The 25,043-nt window shown below is 39.5% G+C and overlaps 2 protein-coding genes across 6 annotated transcripts in view; one reads left to right on the forward strand and one right to left on the reverse strand.

The window, feature by feature from the left end:
* Window positions 1-11,083, forward strand: part of GAS2 (growth arrest specific 2) — a 121,967-nt gene extending 110,884 nt beyond the window's left edge. For 4 of the 5 annotated variants that reach the window (XM_059709149.1, XM_059709152.1, XM_059709150.1 and 1 more), the window contains one exon: window positions 9,901-11,083. In XM_059709149.1, coding sequence (XP_059565132.1) covers window positions 9,901-10,119 — 219 coding nt within the window. In that variant the 3' untranslated portion in view covers window positions 10,120-11,083. The remainder of the gene's footprint in view (window positions 1-9,900) is intronic. The other variant, XR_009454452.1, reaches the window with a different exon arrangement.
* Window positions 11,084-14,493: 3,410 nt separating this feature from the next.
* SVIP (small VCP interacting protein) lies at window positions 14,494-23,414 on the reverse strand. The gene is made up of 4 exons (XM_059709155.1): window positions 23,196-23,414; window positions 21,087-21,137; window positions 20,474-20,587; window positions 14,494-17,238 (listed from the first exon to the last, which is right to left on the reverse strand). Exons 1-4 carry the CDS (start codon window positions 23,247-23,249, stop codon window positions 17,224-17,226), a joined length of 234 nt encoding a protein of 77 aa, XP_059565138.1. The 5' UTR covers window positions 23,250-23,414; the 3' UTR covers window positions 14,494-17,223.
* Between the last annotated feature and the right edge of the window lie 1,629 nt (window positions 23,415-25,043).

Genomic DNA, 25,043 nt, shown 5'->3' on the forward strand with positions numbered 1-25,043 from the left:
GTGGCTGGGGTGTGTGCAGACTGGGCAATATGATCAGCAATGGTGACATCATAAAGATGTCAAAATGGTTTCCCAAGAAAATAAGTGTTATCCATGTGAAGACAACCATGGGACTCAAGACAACCAGGACCCCTGGCAAAGCTCCTTTAGCAGGTATAGTGAAGTAGTAATGAGTATTGTCTTCAAGTCAGAGAGAATCAGATTCACATCTAAATATTGTCAGTTCCTAGGTAAGTGATCTGGGGAAATTTTCTTAATTTTTCTGAGCTACCATTTTCTCATATGTAAATGTAGATAATAATGCACACCACTTAAAAGTTGCTCCAAGAATTAAATAAAATCTATAAGAAGCCTATTATTATCATCACAACAATATTATTGTTTTAATAATAATAACAACAATGGCCGGCTACTATTGAGTATCATGTGCCAGGAAGTTTTGCTTCATGCTTATATATATATTGATATCTTTGTCCAAACAACTCTAGGAAGAAGAAATTGTTATAATCATTTTACAGATGAGAAACTGAGGCATAGAGAGATTAACTAAATGTCTCAGAGTTGTACAACTAGTTAGTAGGAACCATATTTAGGCAGTCTGGTAAAGGGAAAACAAATGCTTACTGGTAAGCCATCCCTCAGAAGCCTTATCTAAGAAAAAGGCATCATTATTAAAGGACTGTTAGGGAAATAAAAATGAGACATGCTTTATGAACAGTAAAGCAATAATTCCAAAATATTATTTATTTTAGTAATATTTAACCCTTTATCATTTCAAATAGCTAGAGATGATGACAAACGAGTGTGCACATGTCAGCTGTGGTTAACAGAGCCTCAGTTGCCCCGGAACAGGTAACCTGATCACTTACCCGCAAAATGCAGGTATCAGGCTTTCAACATGGCAAACCAGAGATGGAACACCTGCCATCTTACTCCTCCGTGTGGCAGGGTCCTGCAGGCAGAGAGCTGAATTCCCAGTTGCCCAATGTTGAACATATGCCATTTTAGCATAATATTAGATGGTGACAGAGTCTGTTGTCCTATAAATTAATTTAACACTCGTTCTCTGGAGAGCAGACGCCTGCATTCTAAAAACAATATTTTCACTCAAGTTATGATGGCTTGTAAAAACACACCGAACAGGGTTGACAAGGAGGTATTAGGAAGCATATGATATCCCTGGAGGCTGAACTGATCTAAATTAAGGTAGGGTATCTCTTCTAGGCAATCCGTGTCAGAGATGGTTGCCTCTTGAAAGGATGGCTGGCTGGAGAGTGGTTAACAGAGTGGGCAGAAATGTGAGCCGTTGTGGTCCGCTAAGTGGGAAAGGACTTAATGAGAACTAGAGTTGTGCTGAGTGTACCAAACACTCTTGAATTAAAAGATAAAAGGGAGGGGGTGAAATTTTTACTAAGTAATTTGTCACTATAGTGAGCAATATTTTTAGAAATGCCAGGTGTAATGAGGACTTCTGAAGAAGTTCACCAAGAGAATAGTATCATTAATTAATTCTGGATACATTCTTCCTCTTTCCTGCCTTCCCTCTTCTCCTTTTTCTCTTTCCTATCACTTAAAAAAATTATTGGTTAACTTGAAAGAGGGAGAAACATCCATTTGTTTTTCCACCCATTCATGGATCCATTGGTTAATTCCTGGATATGTCCTGACCGGAGTTCAAACCTGCAACCTTGGCATATGGGAATGACGCTCTAACCAACTGAGCTACCCAGCCAAGACTCCTGTCCATTTTTAAAAAATTGATTCGCAAAAGACTTTCCCTTTTTCTTTTTTATGTCATTCATTCATTCTTTGACCTAAAAGCTATCTTTCAAGCAATTCTCTAAACAATAGTTGATGTGGATTATCTTTCACATCCCAGTTTTTTCACTGTGTCTTCTAAAGACAAATAATTTCCTCTTTTCCCTTTTCTTATCTTTCCAAAAATATGCGATGTCTGCTACTTATCACATATTGTAATTGTTGACAGGTATGCAAACCATGCCACCCTTTCGGGAGGTCACAGGGAATTAGAGAAAGATAGACAAGTAAATAAGGCAACAAAGTATTAAAGGCACTTTGCAGGAAATTCACAAGATTCAAAGAAGGCAATCTAAAGGTTAGAGAGTACAAAAGTCCTATATAATAAAAGCATAGTATGCAAATTGTCCCCTTGACCTGGAGTTCCTCCAGGAGTTCAACCAGGGGTGGGGCCGGCCGGGGGAATGGAGGGAGGCCCCAGAAGGAGGGAGGCTACTGCTAGGGAAGGAAGGGAGCACCCGGACGGCAGCCAGCAACCCCTAGGGACCCTACCAGTGCACAAAATTCGTGCACTGGGCCTCTAGTATTTCATAAAGGCATTGATGCCTGGGTGAAGCATTAGTAGGTGTTAACTTTGTTCATTCACTCATTTAGCAAATATTTACTGAGTGCCCATTGTATACTTGGCACTGTGCTGGGCCCTCTGGGGATGAAATATCACAAGGAATAACTTTGCCCGGCACTTAACAAATGAATATTTGTTAAATGGCCAAAGGAAGGGACTTCATTTGAATTCACCTGATGAAAGAGGAGCATTTTTCTGCATGCAGAAAAGCATAACACTTTCAGGGGATTCCAAAGAATTCAGAATATTTATGGGGTAGGTACTTTGGAGGGTGGCATGGGCACAGACAAGAAGGGCACAGTATAGCTGCACAGGTGTGCAGTGCACAACCTGCACAGTTGTATGTGGTCATTCTGGCATAGAGAGAAATCAGGTGGGGAAGGAATTCTAGCTGGGCCATGAAGTGCCTGGTGTGTCACACAGTTGTTCTCAAGGGGGTTGGTGGGACAGAGGTAGGTGAGGGGTATCAGGTTTGCTGGTGGATTGTTTCTCCAAATTATGTATGTTTTTGCCCTAACCTGGAGGTACAGATTCCACCCAGTCCCAACACATACACAATACTGATCTCCCAGAATCTTTGACTTCTTGTGGGGATAGAGTCCTATTCCTCGGGTGGGTTGGAGATAAAAATAGCCGAGAAACTCTGCAGAGAACCACTCACGGTGTTTAGCCATGGCAGTGGCATGATCAGATCGTCCCTGTAGAAAGACCACTCTGGCCCTGGACTACAGGGTGAATCAGTGGAGTGTGAGAGACCATGAGGGCACCTGCTGGAAAGCTTTTCATCCTCAGGGTCTAAGGACATTGGTATTCAGAGCACTCGGCAGATATTCCTGCTTGTCTCTGTTTTCAAGGTCACCGACATAAGATTGGAATCAGAATGAAACAGATTTGTCAGTGTTGTCCTGACACCTGAAGCATTTCACAGGGATTATGATTTAGAGCAGATGTGAACATGCAAGCTGGTCTCTGCTGGGGAATTAATGAAGGAAAGCTACCAGATAGGAGCATGAAGCATTTAGCTTGAATAGCATAGAGGTATACAGCTTGATCACCTCAAAAATCAAATGCATTACCAATAAATCCACAGTAGTTTCTGGCTGTTCTGTGAGACAAATGTATTTGTTTCTTTTTGTTTAGTAAAACCTAGGATAGTCTGTGATCTCTATAAATATTGGCTATGCCTCGTCAACAAAAAAATGAAGTTGATGTATTTGTTTCTAAAGACTAATTCATTTTCCCAAGAGAAGAAAAAGACCTATTTTTTCTTGCTTTAAGCTCTTAGTATCTACTCTACATAATGTGATTCTACTCTGTCTCTCCAAGCTCCAAAATTAAGCGGGAAAATACCTCTTTTCTGAAATCCTGTTGTCATATATGAGAGCCAGAGTACTGACCCCCGATACCACAGTGACATCAGACTTATAAGGAGCTATTGATTAACCACTTCTACACCTTTTAAATTTTCCTGTTATGTTCTAAATTGATATGGGAGAATCAACATTTCTTTTCAACCCATTTTTTTCTCCTTTGAATTCAGTACCTGGGTGAGCTATAGCACTTGTTGGTTATGAGACAGTTTTTATCTTATAATGTCAGGAAAGTAAGACTGAAAGGTGGTACTAGAAAGCAGGCTTTAGGTCAACACATACTAGCCTAACCAATTGTGCATTAAATCTAGTTAAGACAAAGGTAGGACTGATCTGAGGTTGCAAACCACTGCTGGGTCAGTATAGTAAGAGATTCACCCGCCTTTAAGTATTGAATTCATTTTAAAGTAATACATTTTGGATTAGTACAGTTCAATCATAAATGCAAGTATTTGGTTGGGAATAAAGCGGATGTGATTTCCAGCCTGGCTCTGGGGAACCCCCTCTGTGACCCTTTCTCTGTCTGTCTGTACATCTGTGAAAGGAGAGTATTGCCAATGACCTCAATGTTGTGTGTGTTTTTTAATGTTCTTTTTCCCCCCCAAGGCATATTTGTGGATTACCTGGCACTTAGTATGTTCTCTAATATTACGACTCTATGTCATTTGAGGGAAAAAGGTTCCCTTTTGCTGGCACATAGGAAGAGGCCTTCTTTGAAAACTACACATAATTAAGCATTAGTATAGGTCCAAGTCATTAGACAAAATGCGTTTGATAAGAATGGGAAGGCTTCTTCCCATTACTGAAAAAAATTACTAAAAAAAACAGCAACATAATATTGAGGCAGATAGATTCTTTTCTCTGGGGGCAAGAAATGTGACTGAGAGACATCAAAAAAGGAAATGCTTGCAACGTGTGTAACAACCCAGATCTGCTTACAGAACACCCTTAAGGCCATTGGGAGAAACACTGAGGCGAGATTTTTATTATTATGTCCCCTTCCTCCTTCCGCACTAAGAAATGTTGTCATCTGCAGGAGTCTCTTTCCCTTTGTTGAGATCAGGGGCATAGTGAGAAATGAGGCCGATTGTAAAAAATAGTAACCGTCAGAATAGACCTACCGTGCAAAAAACACTGTTTGCGACATGCACTGGGGAAGACTTATAACAACTCTAACTTACTTTTCTTTACTCAAGAAGAAATGCAACCAGCATAGAAAGTCAATATTAAATACCCAATTGGCATGTGCATGGATGCTCCTGGGGTCAAGAGGAGTTATGTTTTGGGAGGAAGAACACAAAATTGTTCAACGTTGTGAAGCATCAAAAATAAAAGAGCCGTAGATATACCCTCATCAGAGAATCAAAACCCAGTCTTGCTTATGCCAACAGATACCTGGCAAAATATATCCTGTCATTACTGGACACATGCTTATTTCTGAAAGAATTAGGGCCGCTAGGGGATAATCTTCTGAAATTCAATCCAATGTTTAGTTAGGGTTTACTAGAACGTAAACACTAGAAATCATTTTACATGAGCATTTAATCTGCTTAAGCTCCTTATGACTATTTCTGACATTGATGTTCCATTCCCTGCCTGTGATGAATTATCACAAGTAAGTAATTAAGCAGACAGACATGAAAAACCAAATCTAGGAGTTTGACAGAATAACTGGGCGTGGTAATAATGAACCGGTTCTGCCCTGATTTGCTGAGTGAACTTGCACAAGCTATATAAGAGCATCAGCTATTCTCCCAAGAGCATCCACTTTTCACAAAATGGTCGGAATACTGATAGTGCTATACCAAAGTAGAGCCTGTGGCAATATACCCGGAAAGGACTACTATATGATTGCCGTATTGACATTGTTCTGAGCGTCCATACATGAGATTCCCAAAATGAGAAATACGTCACCACTCTCTTCAGAGAGCCCACACATTATTAAAGGGGGCATACAGGTAAAGTAGCAATTGCAATATGGTAGAAGGAGTGAAACAATAAAATCAGGTGTAAACTAAACAGAATACAGTCATGAATACTTCCCTGGTGAGAGGTGTGATCATAGATTTTTCAGGTGGAGGTGATGTTTGAATTGGGGAGGTTTGTGGTCATGGTAAATAGGGAGAACAAAGCAGAAAGTCCACAGTTAGGGCAGATGTGAAAAATGTGCCAAAAGAAAGAGTATGTTTTCCGGGCACAGAAAACTGAAAGAATTCATGGGTCCCAAAGCACAGAAATCTGAAAGAATTCATGGGTCCCAGAGCTCAGGGCAGGGCATTTGAGGTTTCAGGGCTGGTCATGGAGAATAATGTATGCAAATAAAGGGAACTAAACCTCAGCCTACTGGAGAGAGGGAGCCAGTGAAGGTATTTAGGCAGGAGACATCAGTTTTGCATGTTAAGGAATTCTTTTTGGTAGTAAATTAATAAGTGGATCAAGAGAGGGGAAGGCTCGAGGCAGTCGGGCATTTACATAGCCCAGGGAAAAGGCGAGGCACTGAGTGAAACAGTAGCAATGGTAGCAAATACCCTGAGAAATGTTTAGGAAGGAAATGAATGTGTTTGGTTTCTGACTCATTACAGAGATGCCCATGCCATCAACCTTATTAGCAAAGGCTTGAGGGACCTTCCAGTGTGAGGTGATGGACAGGGATGTCTTTGCATTTTGATTCTCAGGGAAGAGGCAGGGGCTAGAGTTACACTTTGGAAACAAGAGTAGGTTGGGTAGTGAAAACCATAAGGTTGCAAATAGAATGAGAAAAGCCGTGGAGAATGGGTAAATCCTTCAGGTTCCTTTAGAACAGCAGAACTTAAAAATAGCAGAAATCGCACCTATGAAAGAGGCAGAGGGAGAACAATCAGATAGCTAGGTAACAGGAGATCCAGGGCAGAGAGTCCTGTCAGAGAGAGTAAAGGAGTAGGGAGATTCAAGGAAGGAATGGTGGATACTATCAGAGAGCTTACTTGAGTGATCAAAAATTGTAAGGATTGAGGACCATCTACTGGAGTTGATAACTCTAGAAGCCACCTGGTTCCTTTTCCCAGTGCAGTCAGGTGAGGTTAGGGGCAGAAGCAAAGCCTACTGTGGGTTGGACAGTGAATAGCAAGTTAGAAGTGGTGACACTGAGTGAAAACGGAGCTATCAGGAATATCAGATGTAAGGAGAAAGCATGAGAACAGAGTAGATGGGGTGGAAGGAGAAGAGTTTTGCTTTGGACACGAGTGGGAGAGGCTTGAATATGTTTACTTCCTGAAGGTTATGGACCATTATATGATAAATTGGACAGCGAGAAGAGAGAGGGGATGTTCCGTGCAGCAAGGTTCTGCATGAGTGGCAATGGGAACGGTGATGTAGGGGGAGGAATTGACCTTGGGCAGAAAGACATTTTTTTTTCCTGTAATTAGAAAGGTGGAGGAAAGGATAAATGTAGGATGAAGTAAAATAGCCAGTGAAGATGCCAAGAGAGAGAAGCCGGGCCTAATAAAGGTGAAGCCATCCGAAGATGGATGACAATGGAGAGAGGGAGGGTGAGAATAAGAAGAGAGGAATCGGACATGGAGCCAAGTAAAACAGAAAGGAAAAGAATTAATTGCAATTGGCCCTGGAGTTGGAAAGAGTTCTTCGGCAGAGCTCAGCAGCTGGCCCCTGGTTTAGAAGGACAATTTCTACACTTGCTCCAAGATTGGGGTTTTGTAGGCAAGCACTGGTGGGGAGGGAGAAGAGTGACAGAGATCTGGTTTATAGCATGTTGATTTGCTTTTAGGTTAAACAAGAGCGGTTTTGTTTAGGGAGATGAAAGTGGGTGTTACATTTTTTTCTTGAGACTGACCACATACCAAAAAAAGGCAGGGGACTTCTACAGGGCTATGAACCCCAATGGTCCTTATTCCCAGGCTTGAAACTGTTGCCCACTGGTCCACTGACTTTCTTAGCAAATGATAGGTTGCTGATTATCTACAGGAAGGATATGGAAGAGGAGGTGGTCAGACATTTAATTCCTATACTATGCACATTCAGTATGACTGTTTCATGTTGGATCCACTTTGCTTGGGCCTATGGATTCACTAGATTCTGCAAAGAGAGTTTGCACTTAAACATTTACTGTTTTTCAAAGTTGTTAACTAATTGTTTAAAAATGATTCTTCTGGTTGAAATAGCCTCACACTGAAATGAACTTGGCCATTCTGCCAAAGATGTTTAGAGGCAATTCTAACTGTAATTTTCAGGGCTAAGAGATGCCAGCAATTCAGCAATAGGCAAAGTCACTCTCTGAGAACAGTGGGAGGAAGGGTCAAAGTAGGATTTTGACACTAGCCTTTGTTCCAGCAACTCCCAAGTTTTGGAAGCAGGCAGTACAGGCACACACAGGAACTTGTGGGACCGGGAATAGGACAGCCTAGTTAAGTTCTGAGGAACTTTATATATATGGAGGATCTGTTGTGGCAAGAACACTAGATTGGAAGTCAGGAAACCTGGGTCTTATTCTAAGAAAATCACATAAAAGATCTTAGCTTCAGTGTCTTCATCTGAAACAAAACAAAACAAAATAAAAACATGGACTGCTGTGGACTGCACCAGGGGAGGCAAAATAGTTAAAAGCCAAATCTTGACTCCTTGTACCTGCTTTCTATTTCAGGGACTCCCATGCGATTTTGTTTAACATGTAGAATCTGCTGCTAAAATAAGTTTAAAAACTCTTAGCTAGAATGTGTTCCCTAAGACTTGTCTATTCTAAAATTCCAGTATTCTAAATGGGAATGACCTGTGGTCCTACTTGATGTAACTCTCATGAGTCTAACAGCTTTAATTTTTGACACTCAGCACGTTTGTTATTTGATTTTGAAAACAGCTTCGTGCCAACCACGACTTGGGATTTCTTAGCTTGAGTCCGTGGGTGGATTTCTGGGCTCTGTGAAACCCCTAAGCACACATGCAGGACTTGGTGGGTATGGGCACACAGAAAGATTTCAAAACTTTCACCACATCCTCAACAAGTGGATGGAAGCAGTAAATGAACACAAGCTATCCCCGGCTGGATGGGAGTCAAAGACATAGAGCATCAATTTTAGGGATAGTGGGTGCTGAACGGGCATTTTCTACTTTAAAAAGTCAGCTACACATTTCACTTTCATGTTACACCGTCGGTAACTTTCACAAGAAAATTGCACAGGTCTTTCCAATAAAGGGAGGAGAAAAGACCAAGACATACTCTGAGAAAAGCTGTCCGGATCGCAAGTTGACACACAGATTTGAATAGAATAGATAGTTCCTGCAATGAGAACAACTTCCCTGATCCCCAAGATTACATGGCCAGTATGTCTTCACAACATTGTGGGCCGGGGACAGGGTCAGCAGGTCTGGTGATGGTGCCGCCTATCCCGTGAGCTTACATTTTCCGATAGATGCCAAGTTCAAATTCTGTGGCTCTCCATGCCAAACCTCAACTGACATGTTTTTGCTGGAGAGAAAGAACCACACATTCTTCACCTTTTCAACCTGTAGCCTTGTTAACCTGGAGTTCTGAACGGCTCACGGGCCTGAAGGTAAGTCTTCTTAAAAAGATGTATTCTAAAGTAATAAGGAAGCATAAGAGTAGAGGAAAACAAACATGTTTGGCCAATTCAATAACATCTTGCCTTGGAAGACCTCTGTTTTCCTGAGTGCATTTGCAGTTCTATTTGGCATCAAATATTTGTGTGGTTATTAGTGTTATATTCAATAGCAGACATTTCCGTCATCTTCTAAGTCCCGGTTCCAAGGCGGATACCCTGGTGGGGAGACTAGAAGCACTGATCTGAGGCAGCAGCAGGAAAGGGGGGCAGAGATCGGCCTGTAATGGAATGGCAGGTGTCAGAGAAACGCCTCCTGACACATTAAACCAATCCAGGGTTTGGACACAGACCCATTCACAAAGCCGGGTGAGCCTGGCTTCTGGGATGTGGACCCGGACCCACTCGCGTGGCATAAACGAAGCCTCTTTCATAAACGGTTCGCTAAGTCAGTCGCTAGGACGCCCCGAGCAGATAGACAACCGGGCGTGAAAAACAAGACAGACCGAACGCAGTAACAACACTTAGAGCCAAAAGTTGACTCGAGATACTGTAAGAACGCTCGGAATTTAACACGCTTGCTCTCCTTTCATTGCAGATGCTGCACAACAAACACGTCATGGTCCGCGTGGGAGGAGGATGGGAAACGTTCGCGGGGTATTTGTTGAAACACGACCCCTGCCGGATGCTGCAGATCTCCCGTGTGGATGGCAAAACGTCCCCCATCCAGAGCAAGTCTCCAACCCTTAAGGACATGAATCCAGATAACTACCTGGTGGTCTCTGCCAACTATAAGGCTAAGAAGGAGATTAAGTGAAACCAGTTGGTCAGGACAAGGGGACTCTCAGAATGGCCTGTATCCACTCTCCAGGGTAGTCAGTTTAGTTCACAAGCTCTGAAAATTACTTTGGAAAAAGGTGTCACCGACAGGGAAGTGTCATCATATTGGAAAAGGTTCACAGAGTAGCACTATTTATTTTAATGCTTCTGTAGAAAATGACCTATGAAAAGGCATTCTAAACTCAGATTTAGATTAGACAAACTGGAGGCAAATTATTACTTCTCAACAGGCGAATACAGTATTTAGAAATACAAATCTAGCTAGAGGTTAAAAAAACACACAACCTGTTATTAGAAGAAAAAAAAAATTTTTTTTTTTAGGATTTCTAGATAAAACAGAAAGTGCCTGCTTTATGTCTACAGAGTAAAAGCACCCCAGACATTTTTTTTAACTGCCAGATTTTTAAAAAGTGACAATTAGTGTGATAATGTGCTACTAAAAACATCCAACAGCACTATCAGTAAGTACAGAGTATTCACAACAGTAAAACTTTACTGGAAAGGCCACTTTAGAAAAGTTTACATTCACTTGGAAGATTGCCTTAAAGTTTATCCCTTACCTATGACCAAGTATCTGGGGTACTTTTGGAAGTTTTCAGTACACCCCCTAGAGAACCGCTTATGAATTGCCCCACACATTCCTAAAAAACATGGCTGTGTTGAGGCTGACAGTGTCATTCACACACATAAGCTGACATACATTTATATTTTGACAGAGTAAATTGTACAGTCCAATGTTCATTGACTTCATGTTATTTGAAAGCGTTCTTATTAAAACATATCTTTAGTTAATCCTACTTTGCTATGCTGTCTAGTAAAGTCTATTCACTGTAGCTAATAATGTTACAGACGTATGTATACCCTTGTACACCCAGGACAGAGCTGTTTTGTACCCATAAACAGCAAAATATTGTCCTTGCTGATTCAAGAATTAAAGAGATAAATTGAAAAAAAAAAAAAAAACGTGTCTCGATATCAATGCTTCATTCGAAAATGAAGATAATCTTCAAATGGCATCTTTCCCTGAGAGTTAAAGGAAAAGTCAAATTTTAGTTAGTTGGTACCTCCTGTACTGTGGGCCACTGAATGATGGTGTGTGTTCGTCTAAGCCAGCGGTTCTCAACCTTCCTAATGCCGCGACCCTTTAATACATGCAGTTCCTCATGTTGTGGTGAGCCCCAACCATAAAATTATTTTCGTTGCTACTTCATAACTGTAATGTTGCTACTGTTATGAATCGTAATGTAAATATCTGATATGTTGGATGGTCTTAGGCGACCCCTGTGAAAGGGTTGTTTGACCCCCAAAGGCGCCGCGACCCACAGGTTGAGAACCGCTGGAGCAGAGTCTAGTTTTTCCCATAGGTGGCCCCTCACGTGCTGCTACCTTGAGTATATATAGTCGGAGTTAATGTCATTTCCTCATTTTTCAACAACAAACGCCCACTTTTTAATTTTTTTTCTCCAGAAAGTCAGGGAGGAAGTATCCGTCTGCCACATGACTGATTTAATCAAAGCAGACACCACCTGTTAGTAGGGAAGTTGTTTTGTGTGTTTTTTAAAAATATATTAAATTGGGGTGACATTGGTCAACATGAACATGTAGGTTTCAGGTGTGGTTTCTTTGTTACAAGATCTGCATATTGCACTGTGTGTCCACCACCCAAAGGCAAATTTTCGTGTCACCTTGTATTAGGACACAATATGGACGTTGTTTAACAGGCATAGTGTAATGTGGTGCTGCTGGAAGTGGGAGTAATCCTTCTGGGGGAAAAAAATTAAAGTTTTGTAGGAAATGAAATCACCTGGGAACAGTGAACAATTGTACTCTCTCAAAAAACAGATATTGAGTGATAGGATTTTTATGTTACTAAACGAACACTGAATTTCCCTGTATAGTAACTGGCAACAGTATTTCCATCAAAACTTTCTCCTGTGCTTAAATTTTTCCTGTAAATATATTTTCAATAATTAAACATAATTGTTTAGTTAAAAATATCTAGGTTAACTAAACTATTAATCTCTTCATGAATTTTGTTTTCTGATGTTAACACCACAGATGTATTGTTACAGTACTGCAGAGTATGAGAGGGTCTCCTGGGGCTACCACGGGTCAGAGGACTGTGTTCCTTTCTGAAGAGACTCCATTTCTTTGCCCTTTTTACCTTCCAGAGGCTGCCTGATTTCCTGGGCTCATGTCCCCCTTCCTGTCTTCAGAGCAAACAATAGAATCCCACAATGATGCTTCTTCGTTTGCATCTCTTTGACCACAGGTTGGAAAGGTTCTCTGCTTTTAAGGATCGATGTGATCACCTAGATAATCCGATATCATTTCCCCATGTTATGATCATGAACTGAATCACATCTGCAAAATACCTTTCGCCATGTAATGTAACATGCTCCCCAGATTCCAGGGATTAGGATGTGAACATGTTTGGGGGAGAGTGGCATTATTCTTCCTGCCTGTATCACATCATTTAAGTGTCACCAAGAACAGGGTGGCAAATGACATTGGGGTCTAGCTGCTGCTAGCTGGATGGCACTTGACACCAGGAATATGGACAGTGAGACCACATTCAGAAGGAAATGGCCAAATGCAGATGGCTCTTACTAACTCCCTACTGAAAATTACTGTTCTTTTTTTTCAAATTTGTTTTGGCTATTATACATGCTCAATCTCCATATAAATCTTAGGATCATCTTGTCATTTTCCCTGAAAAACCTTGCTGATATTTTGCATTGAATTTATTGAGCAACTTGAGAATTGCTCTCTTGACAATATTGATTCTCCCAGTCTGTGAACATGCAATGTCTCACCGTTTGTCGTAAAAAATTATTTCAGCAACATTTTGTAGTTTTTAGTTCAGATCTTTGTTTTTCCTAAATATTTTATCCTATTAGATATTATGATTGGAGTAATATTAATTTTCAGATTATTTTATCTTTCAAATAGAAATAGAATTGACCTTCATATATTTAGTATTCTGCAAACTTGCTTAATTCATTTTATCTTGCGTAGGAATTTTATCTTGTGTAGGAATTTTCTACATGAGACACTTTATATTCTTTTTAAAACCTATGCTAAATAGTTCTAATCTCCAACTAAAAAATTTAGAATGAGAAAATGGTACCTTAGGAGTTATTAGGTAGATTGAGGAGTTTAGGATAACTCCTTGACTTCTGACTTATGGGATGAAATAGATTCCAAGCAATAGCCTACAGAGAGCCAGTTTCTGTGTAGAGCTAATTAGTTCCATTTGAGATAAGTTTGAAGTACTTACAACAGATTGCTCAAACCTGTTTTTATGGCTGGAAGATATTAACTCAAAACTACACAACTCAAGTATGGTGCTACAAGAATAGACAATGCAATTCAGGATATAATAAAAATATCATATCCAGGTCAAGTACTTGATGAACATTCAGTTCTTAAACCACAATGATCATATTTGGAGGCAAGATTTGCAAGATGATGCATATCTAGAAGAGGAAGAACAAGACAATAAAAAGCCATGTCATATGGGAAATTTAAAGGGTTTGAGTTGTTGGGACAAAAACATCTCTGTGAAATCAGAATTTTTTCAGTCTGCTATATCTACAAATGCCTGTCAGTGGCTTTTGAGAAAATTAAGGAAAATGGCCACAGTACCACATTTGAGCCAACTTAAAGCACATACAGTAGTCATGGGAATCTGAGATGCTTGCTTGGAGATGTTGAAGGGAATACACTTCAAACCTCAACACAGATAGGCATGCATATCTACTGACCTCTTACTGATTTAGTTATGCAGAAGTTATTATTCAAATTAAAATTGACAAGTTACTCTTTCTTCTAAGGCAGTGGTTCTCAACCTTGGCTGCACATTAGAATCACCTGGGAATCTTTTTAAAATCCTGATTTCTGGGCCTCATCCTCCAGGATTTTAAAAAGATTCCCAGGTGATTCTAATGTGCAGCCAAGGTTGAGAACCACTGTTCTAAGGGCATAGCATGATTCTTCAGCAAATAAACAAGTTGAACTATTGGATGAGAAAAAGAAAATTCAAGTTTTATGCCAAATGCTCCCGGGGTACACCAAGGATGATAGCTGGACCCTCTTACAGTATTATTTCTCTAAGGAAAGAGGAGACTAAAAATATTTCCTTTTTTTAGTATTGGAGAAGAAACATGCCTACTTATAATTCAGGGATTGTATGAACACACCGAACGGCTCTTAGCTCTGTTCTCATTAATCCCAAAGAGATGAAAGCATCGCTGAAGTTAACCTAACCACTAACCCAAGTTCTAATTATTTAAGATGTAGTGAGATAAAATTTTGTTAAACAGAGAGAGCCAAGGCCAATTTTTATATGGGGAAAAAATGCATATTTATAATTCTATATGGCAATACAGAATTTATAACAAAAAATTGTGTGGGAAAACGCAATTGGCAAAACAAGTGTCCCTCACATATAGATGCTTTAAAAATCATGCACTGTGTCAACAAAGAGGCCATGTGATACACAACTTTATGTTACCAGCCATACTAATATAAATAGTTCGGTGACTAGAATAAGAAAGCAGTGATTCAGGCATTTTACATTTTAACACAATAGTTACATATGTGCATTTCACTGTTACATTTACATTTTACTTACGAATTTGGTTGGGGTGTTTGGGTGCCATATTAAGCATTATGTTTCCCTATTTAAACTATGAATTATGGTAAATTGGCTCTAAAATACGGTTTTCATTAGAAGTGATGCATAACTTTATGAGGGGGATGCCCTGTACGTGGCTGCACCTGTACGTGTGTGTACACATTTTCTTTAGTAATTTAGTCAGGTTTCCCAATAGGCATTTAGTCTCCCCCTTTCCCATCCCCTTCGTGACACTATCCCTAACATTCGAGTATCACCCCTTAGCCCATGTAACTTAGGTGGTTTTGGGGAAGCCATGGAGGCAGGTCATGGTTGGCTGGAGCAGGACATCCCACTGTTCCATAAAGCAATACACCAGCCTAACAGTTAAGTAAGCGTGGTATTTGGAAATAGGGCAGTATCCCCTAGATGTAGACCTTCTGTTTACACTAACCCAAGTGGTAATTCTTTAGGATGCAGTGCAAGATAAAATTGTTCTTTCTGTATTAAAACAGATGGAAGGATTTGCACAGTCCAAGGATGATACGTCTAGTTCTACATCCATTCAGCTGTCAATGATCCCTTTTCCTTTCGGCCTTGGAAAAGTTAATCATGTTCATAAAGCCAAAATTTTATATCTAAAACGCAACTCAATGATTTCACTATCCTTTATGAACAAAAACACCACTGATCTTCCAAGAGATGAAGAAAATTGAGCCTAACTATATGTTTGCATGGATATCATGAAATACATCATGCCATAATAGAAAAGGTAGTTTTTCCAATGAGTAGTCAAGAGACTTATATTATAGTTCAAACTCATTAAAATTAACATACACAATATATTGCAATATAACACAAGTCTTATGGTAGGGATGAGCGAGACAGGGGCTGTTTTCTTCCTGTAAATCAAATGAGCTGGTCTACACTGAGTGGCCAGATTATTATGACCACCCCATCAGTACTTCATTGACACTTCCAAAAATACTGAATATTGAAAACTTCCTAAGCAAATACTCTCAAGGTTTTATTATTATTATTATTATTATTTGCATAACTAATTCACTTCATTGTACAGACGGGGTGGTCATAATAATCTGGCCACTCAGTGTATTTTGTCCCTATTGACAGTAGCCACAGATTCTACTATAGGGATCAGGTTACAGTCTTGCCATCCAAAAGAGTTAGCGACCACAATAGCTCATTAAAATATACAGTGATTCTTCTATTTTAGCTCTTTATATATTAAACAGAAATATTCAAAAAACAAAAATGCGCCTAGCTGGTGTGACTCAGTGATTGGGCATCAACCTATGAACCAGATCAGTTTGATTCCCTGTCAGGGCACATGCCCGGGTTTCGGGCTCCATCCCCAGTAGGGGGCATACAGGAGGCAGCCAATAAGGATTCTCTCTCATCATTGATGTGTCTCTCTCCCTTCTTCTCTGAAGTCAATCAAATATTTTTTAAAAAATGCTATAAAACTCATGTTAGTAATAGAAACCTACAAAGTTTATAACTATGCATCATACAGAATTACCTCATAATATTTTTATGTTTAAAGTAGTCCTTTTAAAATACAGTACTTACACGTTTATATTTCATACATTTATATTTGTCTTGGCAAATGCTTATCTGTATAAATCTTATGACGACTTTTTAACAAATACAAAAGAATACAAACATCTATGAAATCTGGACAAATACATTGCCAGTCAGTATGATCATCTAGATTCTTAGTTTAACTCATTCAGTTACTATAAAGATCTCCATGGAGCTGAATTTAATATTGTACAACAGCACATCACTGCCCTCTGATGGTACCACACTAATATATAATTTTAAACTCAAGCAAAATAATTATTATAATGTGAAATATCTGTTAAAGTTTATAAAGCTACACAAGTAAAAACTAAATTAGGAAAAATTAAATATTTTCTACAAATATTCATTATAGTAAGCTATAAAAATTTACAGTGTTCCTTCACATAATCCCTTCAAATGATTTTTCAAGATTTTCCCTGATGATCAGTTTAAAGGCACTAAATCCATACAGTTTAAGCAAAAGTCTTCATTATGTAATGAAACAAAAGGAAATATCAGGCTAAGCAACTATAAATAGCTAGGAGGAAAAATAAAATTGTAAATTTTAATATTTGAGATGTATGCAAAATCTTCACATGCAATGCAGATATATTCACGATTTAAATTTAACTATTATCCACCTCTTGCAAAAGAAGCAAATGCAGGAAAATAAGTATTCAATGAAAGTTCTGGCCATTTTCTAAGTCTGGAAATCAAAAGCATGTTTAATATTTCCATACTGAAAGAGCACTGCGTTTAATGGCACTAAAATTACAAAGTCTAAATCTCCATTTATTCAAAGAGAGTAAGCTAAATGGAGGATGTCCACTTGATTGCAGATACTAGTCATTGGCAGGAGACTCTCACTCAGATTATCCTTTATGAAACGGTCCACTAGAAAATAAAAACATACAGAGAAAAGTAATTTTATTTAGGGTTATATAATAATATGTAATATGTGAAGAAACAGGCAAAGAGAAGACGATGGGATATGCCAGCGATTTTCAACCAGTGTGTTGCGGCACACAGGCGTGCCACGAGAATTTTTAAAACACATGATACCTGACTATTTAGTCAGGGGCACTGACCTCTTTTCCCATAGACTGTCAAATAGAAAAATGACAACGGCCAACACAATAGCCATCCGGTGTGAATGAGTCAAAATTATACTTTTTTTTTTTGTCTTATTGGCAAAAAATATAATGTATTTTTTGATGTGCCACAGAATTTTAGTAATTTGTTTGTGTCCCATGAGGCGAAAAAGGCTGAAAGTTGCTGGGATATGCAAATGCAAACTAATAGCAGTGCTTAGTAAAATTTCACTTTGCAGTCAGTGTCTGAAAGAAGATATATGATCATTTAAAAATATAAAAATATCTGGTCAAATTAATGGGTAGCTAAATTCGAAATATCCAATCATCAGTGAAGGAAAAACCCCCACAAAAACACCACCAATCAAAAACAACAATGAAGTTACAAAATGAAAATAAAGGAATTCTTGTTTGAGGCACAGAACCAAGAAATGGTAGAAACTATTAAATAATGGTTGGCAGTCTTTGCCTTGCTTGAGTTGAGAAATTATTCCACTTGTTGTTCTGATTAAATCCGCAATGATAAGTTCTAAAACAGCCACTGGGATAGGGCCAGAGATATTTTAAGTCTGTTGGGTAGTATTTTCCAAGTATATTGAAGATCTATTATTGTGGCTATAGATACATTTAAAAAAATAAGGTTTATTCCAAATAAACTTGCTTTCCTTTATTACAGAACGTCTTAGAGACTTGATTACTGTACCCTTTTTAAACTTCAAGAAAGGGATACTGTATACAATATAGTATTCAGAATTTTAAACAATTTTTTAGCACGGGACTCTCTTTTTCACAATGTATCTATCTCTTAGGACTAGAGTTAAAAACACTAGAGCAGCGATTCTCAATCTGGCTTGACATTAGATGGCCTTGGGGAGCTTAAACCAGTACTGATGGCTACACCCCACTCTCAGAGATTCTGTCAGCCTTGTTTGCAAGCTCCTCCTAAGACTCTAATGTGCAGCCGGGGCTGAGAGCCACTGTACTCGAGGTCTGCCATTACTCCTGTAGCGGTGTAGCCTGTACTCATGCTAGTCTGCATCCTGGTGCCATCATCACCTTGACTTCTTAAGATCAGGCTGCCTTTCCAAAGGACAGTGCTGAATATTATCCTGGGAAGAGGCAGAGCTAGACAGGAGATGACTGTGTGGAGGGCAGGCAGATGGGAAAAGGACATTTTCCTCATACCATGGAGTCGGGTCAGATCAGGAGGACTCTGTCTACATTACAGGACATTCCAGGCCAGCCTGAACAGCAGGCCTGACAGCAGCCCTTAAAGAACTCTAGGCCAAAGGGATTGAGAATTAAAGTTATTCTCTGCCTTGCATTTTCCCTTCTGTTATCCTTGAGCCCCCTACATTTTATTATGAACTCTGGATGAGCCGTGCATGTGGTCAAGGGGAAAGCAGAATGTCCCTTAAAGCCAGTGTGTTGATGGTAGAAGTGGTTAGGAATATTCCATGGAAAAATGACAGTGGCAACGGTAGTTGGTTCATGAGAATGAGCCACTCTTACTGGGAAAATCTTCTCACCACTGCCCACTCTGATGGCCTTGAGGGCCATTTTTATTAGGGGAGCCAGAGAGATTTCCTGTAAGAACAACATTCAAAGAGATAAAGGTAGTAAATTTACATTGGGATGTTTTTCATTGTGAGCTCTTCTGAGGGGACCAGAAGCGGTATAAAGCCTAATTTATGTTTAATTTATAGGCTTCAGGGCATGGAAGCTATAGGGCTAATTAAGACAGCCCTTTCTTTCGTAGAATTTAAGAGTTGATGTTAAATTTGTTAGCTGAGGAGTTGTAAAATAAGTACCTTCTTAATTCTGATGAAATATAAAGTATCATTTTCTTAAAACATTGTATGTGGCTTTAAGTCACTTAGTAATTCATTTTTTTTCCTACTACGAAATCAATCTCAGCATCATTATCAGTCCTGTAATTTAATTTTCACGAATTGTTTTTGAGAAACCTCTATGAAGTAAACCTGATGACACAAATCTTTATCGCAACAGAATACTGAAAGTAAGCATCTATACTTTTCATAAAGTATTTTACCTTCTATCTCCCAACTGTTTTACCTTATATTAAATTTATTCTATTCTATTGTCAGGAGTATATTAAAAAACTAAGCAAAATGGTCATGGCTACTTACTTTAATACTGAAACCAATTACTTTATACATTTATAAAGTTAACGAAGTGTTTTAATTTCATTTAAGTGAAATTACATAAAGTCTCATACAATTATAAAACACAGGTAAATCTTCTCTATGTGACATTCCTGAGCCAGAATCGCATCTGCACTTAGAATGCTCCTAAACTGCCTGCCCCACAAACATGTATGTATTTATATATAGTTTTGAGAGTAAACTGAATTGAGTGAATTGGCTAAATAAGTGGTATGTGAACCCTATTTTTCTAAGTCTTAACATGTAAAATAAAACCCAGATGCTCCTAATAGGTTGCAAAGATCCCCAAGTTCAAGGGCCTTGTTTAATTTGTCCACCATTATATTTCCAGTGACAAGAGCTGCAATTGTTACACGGGGAGGTGCATGTGTCACACTCACTCTGGTACACCCTACTGCCCAAATTAACATTTCCATAACTATGGTATGAGTGACAATGAGAAGAGCAAAAATATCAAATCACTGAGTAAACACATTGTAGGTTACAAAAACAAATTTATAGTGTATCAGAATTTAGTAGGATTGATGTATAAATGGAAACGAGAAATGATGTTTCAAAATGACACTGAATTTGGGTGATTTTGACTCCTTTATACTTTTCCATAATATTTGAGTTTTCTACACATTTAAGATTAGTATTAATTATATAAAGTATTAAGATAATCAGGAAAACTCCATTTGAATTTTGGGAAAAGGACGTAAACCTATTCCAAATAAATGTATTATTCACGCTTTTAAATTAATTCATAATGTTCTGGCAACCCATATCAACAGAACATTATTGAATGGATTGCTACTTAGGTTTTTTAAAATTCCAGGTGAATTTAAATTTTAACTAAATTTTAATACTTACTCTAAGTCCACCTTCAGGTGCTCCCCCAGATGTAGCGATTTGTTTTTCTATTTTTTCCTTCCGCTTTCTCTTTTGTTCCACAGACTGAGCATCCAAAATGCCCCGAGATGCAGCCTTTAAGAAATTTAAGGGGTACAAAACAACAATCAAAATTAGTATCGAAGGATTTTTTTGTCTGTTTGTTTGTTTTTTTGCTTTGGAAGCGGGGTATTGGTCTATTTTGGTAACAAAGAATTAGACTATTTCTACAACAGCTTTATGTAAAAAAATTATCATTTTTTCATTTGGTATTTTGAAACTGTACAAATTTTTCTCCTAAACTTATTTCATATCTGTCAGTGTTTTTATTTGGCATGGTCATTTTATCCCAGGGAATACTGCCATTAAAGGGACATCTCACATAGAATACATATGTATAATAATTTTCATATATTAGATAATACAAGTGCATTGATGTAGCCTATAGAAACGCAGAGATCGTTTTGAAAAATAATTACCTTTAAATATAAATTTAATAGATATGGATAATGGATAAATACTACTAGTCATAGACATCTATCAAGAATAAAGTACTAAATTCTCTAAATAGGTAAAATTTCATTTTTAGTCTCACCTCCTTCTGTCTTCTTTCTGCAGCCTCTGCAAGCTTTGCTCTTTTCTCTTCCTAAGGAAAATATGTAACAAATATGTTTTAAAATAAAACCAAACATTAGCATGGAATTTACATACCTATCTATATCTTAAACGTATTACGTTTATAGAAACAGTTCATAGAAAAATATTTAGTACTGCCCCAAAATGTTCTAAGAGTGCCAGTACTATACTTTTATAAAATAATCGACTTTCTGAATCTCATTCTCACAATTAATGAACACACCTTCAAATAGGAGCATGCTAAAACATGTATGATACATACTGTATGCCATATATTATATGTACAAACACACACACACACACACACACACACAACATAACACAGGTTGGTCTATAAAATAATCCATTTCCTTGGGCTCAAAAAAAATAAAAGGCTTACAAACAAGCAAACAAGTCAGGACAATAAAACAATAACCTTTAATAATACAAGGTTTAATACTGCCAATTATAAGGGAGTTTGAAGTAGGTTGGTGTTTTTAAGAGGTTCATGGATGAAGTGGGAGAATCTCACTTTGTATGATAGGAAGAACTGTAGGAAATGATGAAAGGTACTGTTCTAGGTTGGGAAACAATAATTTTCTATATCATGTATTAATTATAAAATCTTTAAATGATAAGACAGTAAGTAGCATTCTCTTGGGAGCTATGCTAGTAATTCCCCTTTTTTTCCCCATACCAATTCATTCATTCATTGTACAAATACAGTATTTACTGAGTACCTGTCATGTCTACAGAACCTGCCTCGGTGCTGAGGATATAGCAATGAAAAAACTCAGATAAATGTTTCCACCCAAATGAAACTTAAAATTACAACGAGGGCACACAGTCAAATATAGTCAAGTAAATATGGTAGTAAGTACTTGGGATATAGGAAAGATAAGAAAGAGAAGGATGGGTGGTATGGTAGGGGATCTATTTTATTTAGTATGATCAAGAAAAACCTCAACAATAAAGTAGCACTCACTAGTGAACCAGATGGTTATCTATGGGGATGGGTGGGGTTTAACAAATACTGACAGATTAGGATTTTATCAACAGCCAGATAAACAAAATTAACAACATTTAAAAGCAACTGTAGCAAGAAAGACAAGGGGAACTTTCTGGTTCCAACTTCCAGGTCATTTTTAGTACCTATAATCAAATGGCTGAAGAGTTAATGCTCTTTCTTAAATAACTAATATCTTTCAACGAATTTTTAGCTAGACAGGAATGTAAGTTTTCTGTTATCAATTCCCAGTAAGGAGTACTCATGTAAAGATACCGTTAAAAACTGAAAGCTACGAAAAGTATAAATGCAGTGTACCACAAACCACAAATCGCTGTTACATTTGGATTTCTAATAAACAACGAATAATTCCTAGAATAAGTAACTCCCATTACTGTGTGTGAGAAATCTACTTTTAAAGTGCATTCCTTGTTTATCTGACAATTTAAATGGGCGTCCTGTGTTTAATTGCTAAATATGGCAACTTCACAAATTATAAACTCTGTACCACATAAAATAATCTTTTTTTTAAAAAAAAGGAAGGACGTAAAGAGATTACTAATACAATATCCAAGAAAGCTCGGGGTAAGGGACTTTATTAAGCACCTTCTTTAAACAGTTGATACAGACACAGGAAAATGCACATCTTCCACTAGAAGACGCAACACTCCAGTTCAGGAAAAAAAGAGGCATTTCATTTGCACCCCCGCCCCCCACACCGCCCGCGTCGGGTCGCACCAACTTCTAATTTGGCCCAAGTCGGCGAAAAAGACCCAGGAGTTGCCTTCGGGCAATTTTTATGTAACCGAAGTGGGGAGAACACGGAGGCGGCGGCCCAGGTGCCGCGGGCAGGACCCCAAGGTCCCTCGGGGCGCGGCCGCACGTCTCCGCCACCGGGGTGCCCACCCGCGGGCTCTGCGGCTCGCGCCCCCAACCGCCCGGCCGAGTGCTCGCGGCACCGGCTCCCCCCGCCCCCGCCCCCTCCCCCTCCCGCTCCCCCTCCCCCTCCCCCTCCCGCAGCGCCCGTCCCGCGAACAGGTGCGCGCGGCGCGGGCGGCGACGCGCAGACGCGGCCTTACTCACAGGGTCCGGCGAGGGAGGCTCGGGCTCCCCGAGACAGGGCAGACACAGCCCCATGGGGACGGCGGCTGCAGGTCCCCCCGCCTGGCCCGGTAAGTGCGCACGGCACGGCGCGGGGACACGCGCGTCCCACCCAGAAGGGCCGCGCTCCCGGGCCCCCGCCGCGCCGCCGGTGTCTTCGCAGCTCGGCTCCGCCCCTTGTTGCAACAATCCTGCCGCTCGCGACTCCGCCCCGGCCCCGCGGCTCGCTTCCGCCCCCCAGAGGCGACTCGCCACCCCACCTCCGGGGCCCCGCCCGGCCAGTGCCCGCGGGCGGACCGGGCCTGGGTGCCTGGAAACGCCTGCGCCCGCCCGCAGCGAGCTGGCTCCGGATGGAGAAATGGGATTCGCGGCTCCCTTTGCCTGTCCATTTATGAATCAGTGCCCCGACACGGATAGTTTATGCGACTTCTTCTGTGAAACGGGACCCTGGCCTCCTAGAAATCAAAGTTTAATGGAACTAAGCTGGCTGAAATTGCAAATGGACTGCAGTGCCATTTCCTGCCTTCTAAGTGGCTCAGTATTATTCCCATTGAGAGAGAGCAGAGTGTGCAGTTCTTGGCTGTGCTTTGGAAGCCAGCCTCGTGAATGTGGCATGAGTTGAGGTGCCCATTGGTTTCTGGTGTTTTGGGAAATGATGGAGGTTGATTTATTCAGAAATATTTGGGTGCTCAGATTTTAATAAGCATAAAAGTCATCTGGGCATCTGGTTAACATGTGGTTTATAATTTAGTAAGTTTAGGGTAAAACTTGAGATTCATTTCTGGGAAGCTCCTGGGTAAGGCTGAAGTTGCTGATATCTTCACACAATTGCTTTTGATATTTTTCCTTGCATTGTACTAGTTTTTCTTGCTTGTTGGAATATCTTAAAATCTTAAAAAGGTAGGATGTGAAGTGACAGTTAGCTCCTCAGAAAGAACCGTTATGTGGTTTCAGGTCTAATGTTTAAGTCTTTAACCCATTTAAGTATTTTTTGTGAGGTGTGTAAGATTGGGGGCTAATTTCATTCTGGGGCATGTCATTATCCAGTTTTTCCAACACCATTTTTTGAAGAGACTATCCTTTCCCCGTTGCATATTCTTAGCTCCCTTATCACATAGTAGTGGCTTATTTCTGGGATCTTGATTCTGTTCTATTGGTCTGTAAGTCTATTTTTATGCCAGTTCTCTACCGTTTGATTGCTATAACTTTGTAGTATCGTTTGAAATCAGGAAGTGTGATGCCTCCAGTTTTGTTCTTCTTTCTCAGCATTGCTTTGGCAATTTGGGATTTTTTTGGTTCCATACAAATTTTAGGATTGTGAGTTGTATTTCTGTGAACAATGCCATTGGAATTTTCATAGGAATTGCATTGAATCTGCAGATTGTTTTGAACACAATGGACACTTTAACAATATTAACTCTTCTGATCCTTAAACACGGCATATGCATTTATTTATGCCCTAAGGAAACACAGATTTGCTTTTTGTGGCTCTAGAGCAGCCTTGGGCAAACTACGGCCTGTGGGCCGGATCTGCCCGTTTGAAATGAATAAAACTAAAAAAAAAAGACCATACCCTTTTATGTAATGATGTTTACTTTGAATTTATATTAGTTCACATAAACACTCCATCCATGCTTTTGTTCCGGCCCTCTGGTCCAGTTTAAGAACCCATTGTGGCCCTCGAGTTAAAAAGTTTGCCCACCCCTGCTCTAGAGTGACTATATTTTATAGTTTCAGATAATTTGGATCATGTGTACTTCTTCAACACTAAGTGTTAAAATTCATTAATGTTATTGTGCGTGTGTCTTCAATAACATTCCATTTATATAG

Source organism: Myotis daubentonii, chromosome 9 (genome assembly GCF_963259705.1).
Source record: "Myotis daubentonii chromosome 9, mMyoDau2.1, whole genome shotgun sequence".
NCBI classification, from domain to species: Eukaryota; Metazoa; Chordata; class Mammalia; order Chiroptera; family Vespertilionidae; genus Myotis; species Myotis daubentonii.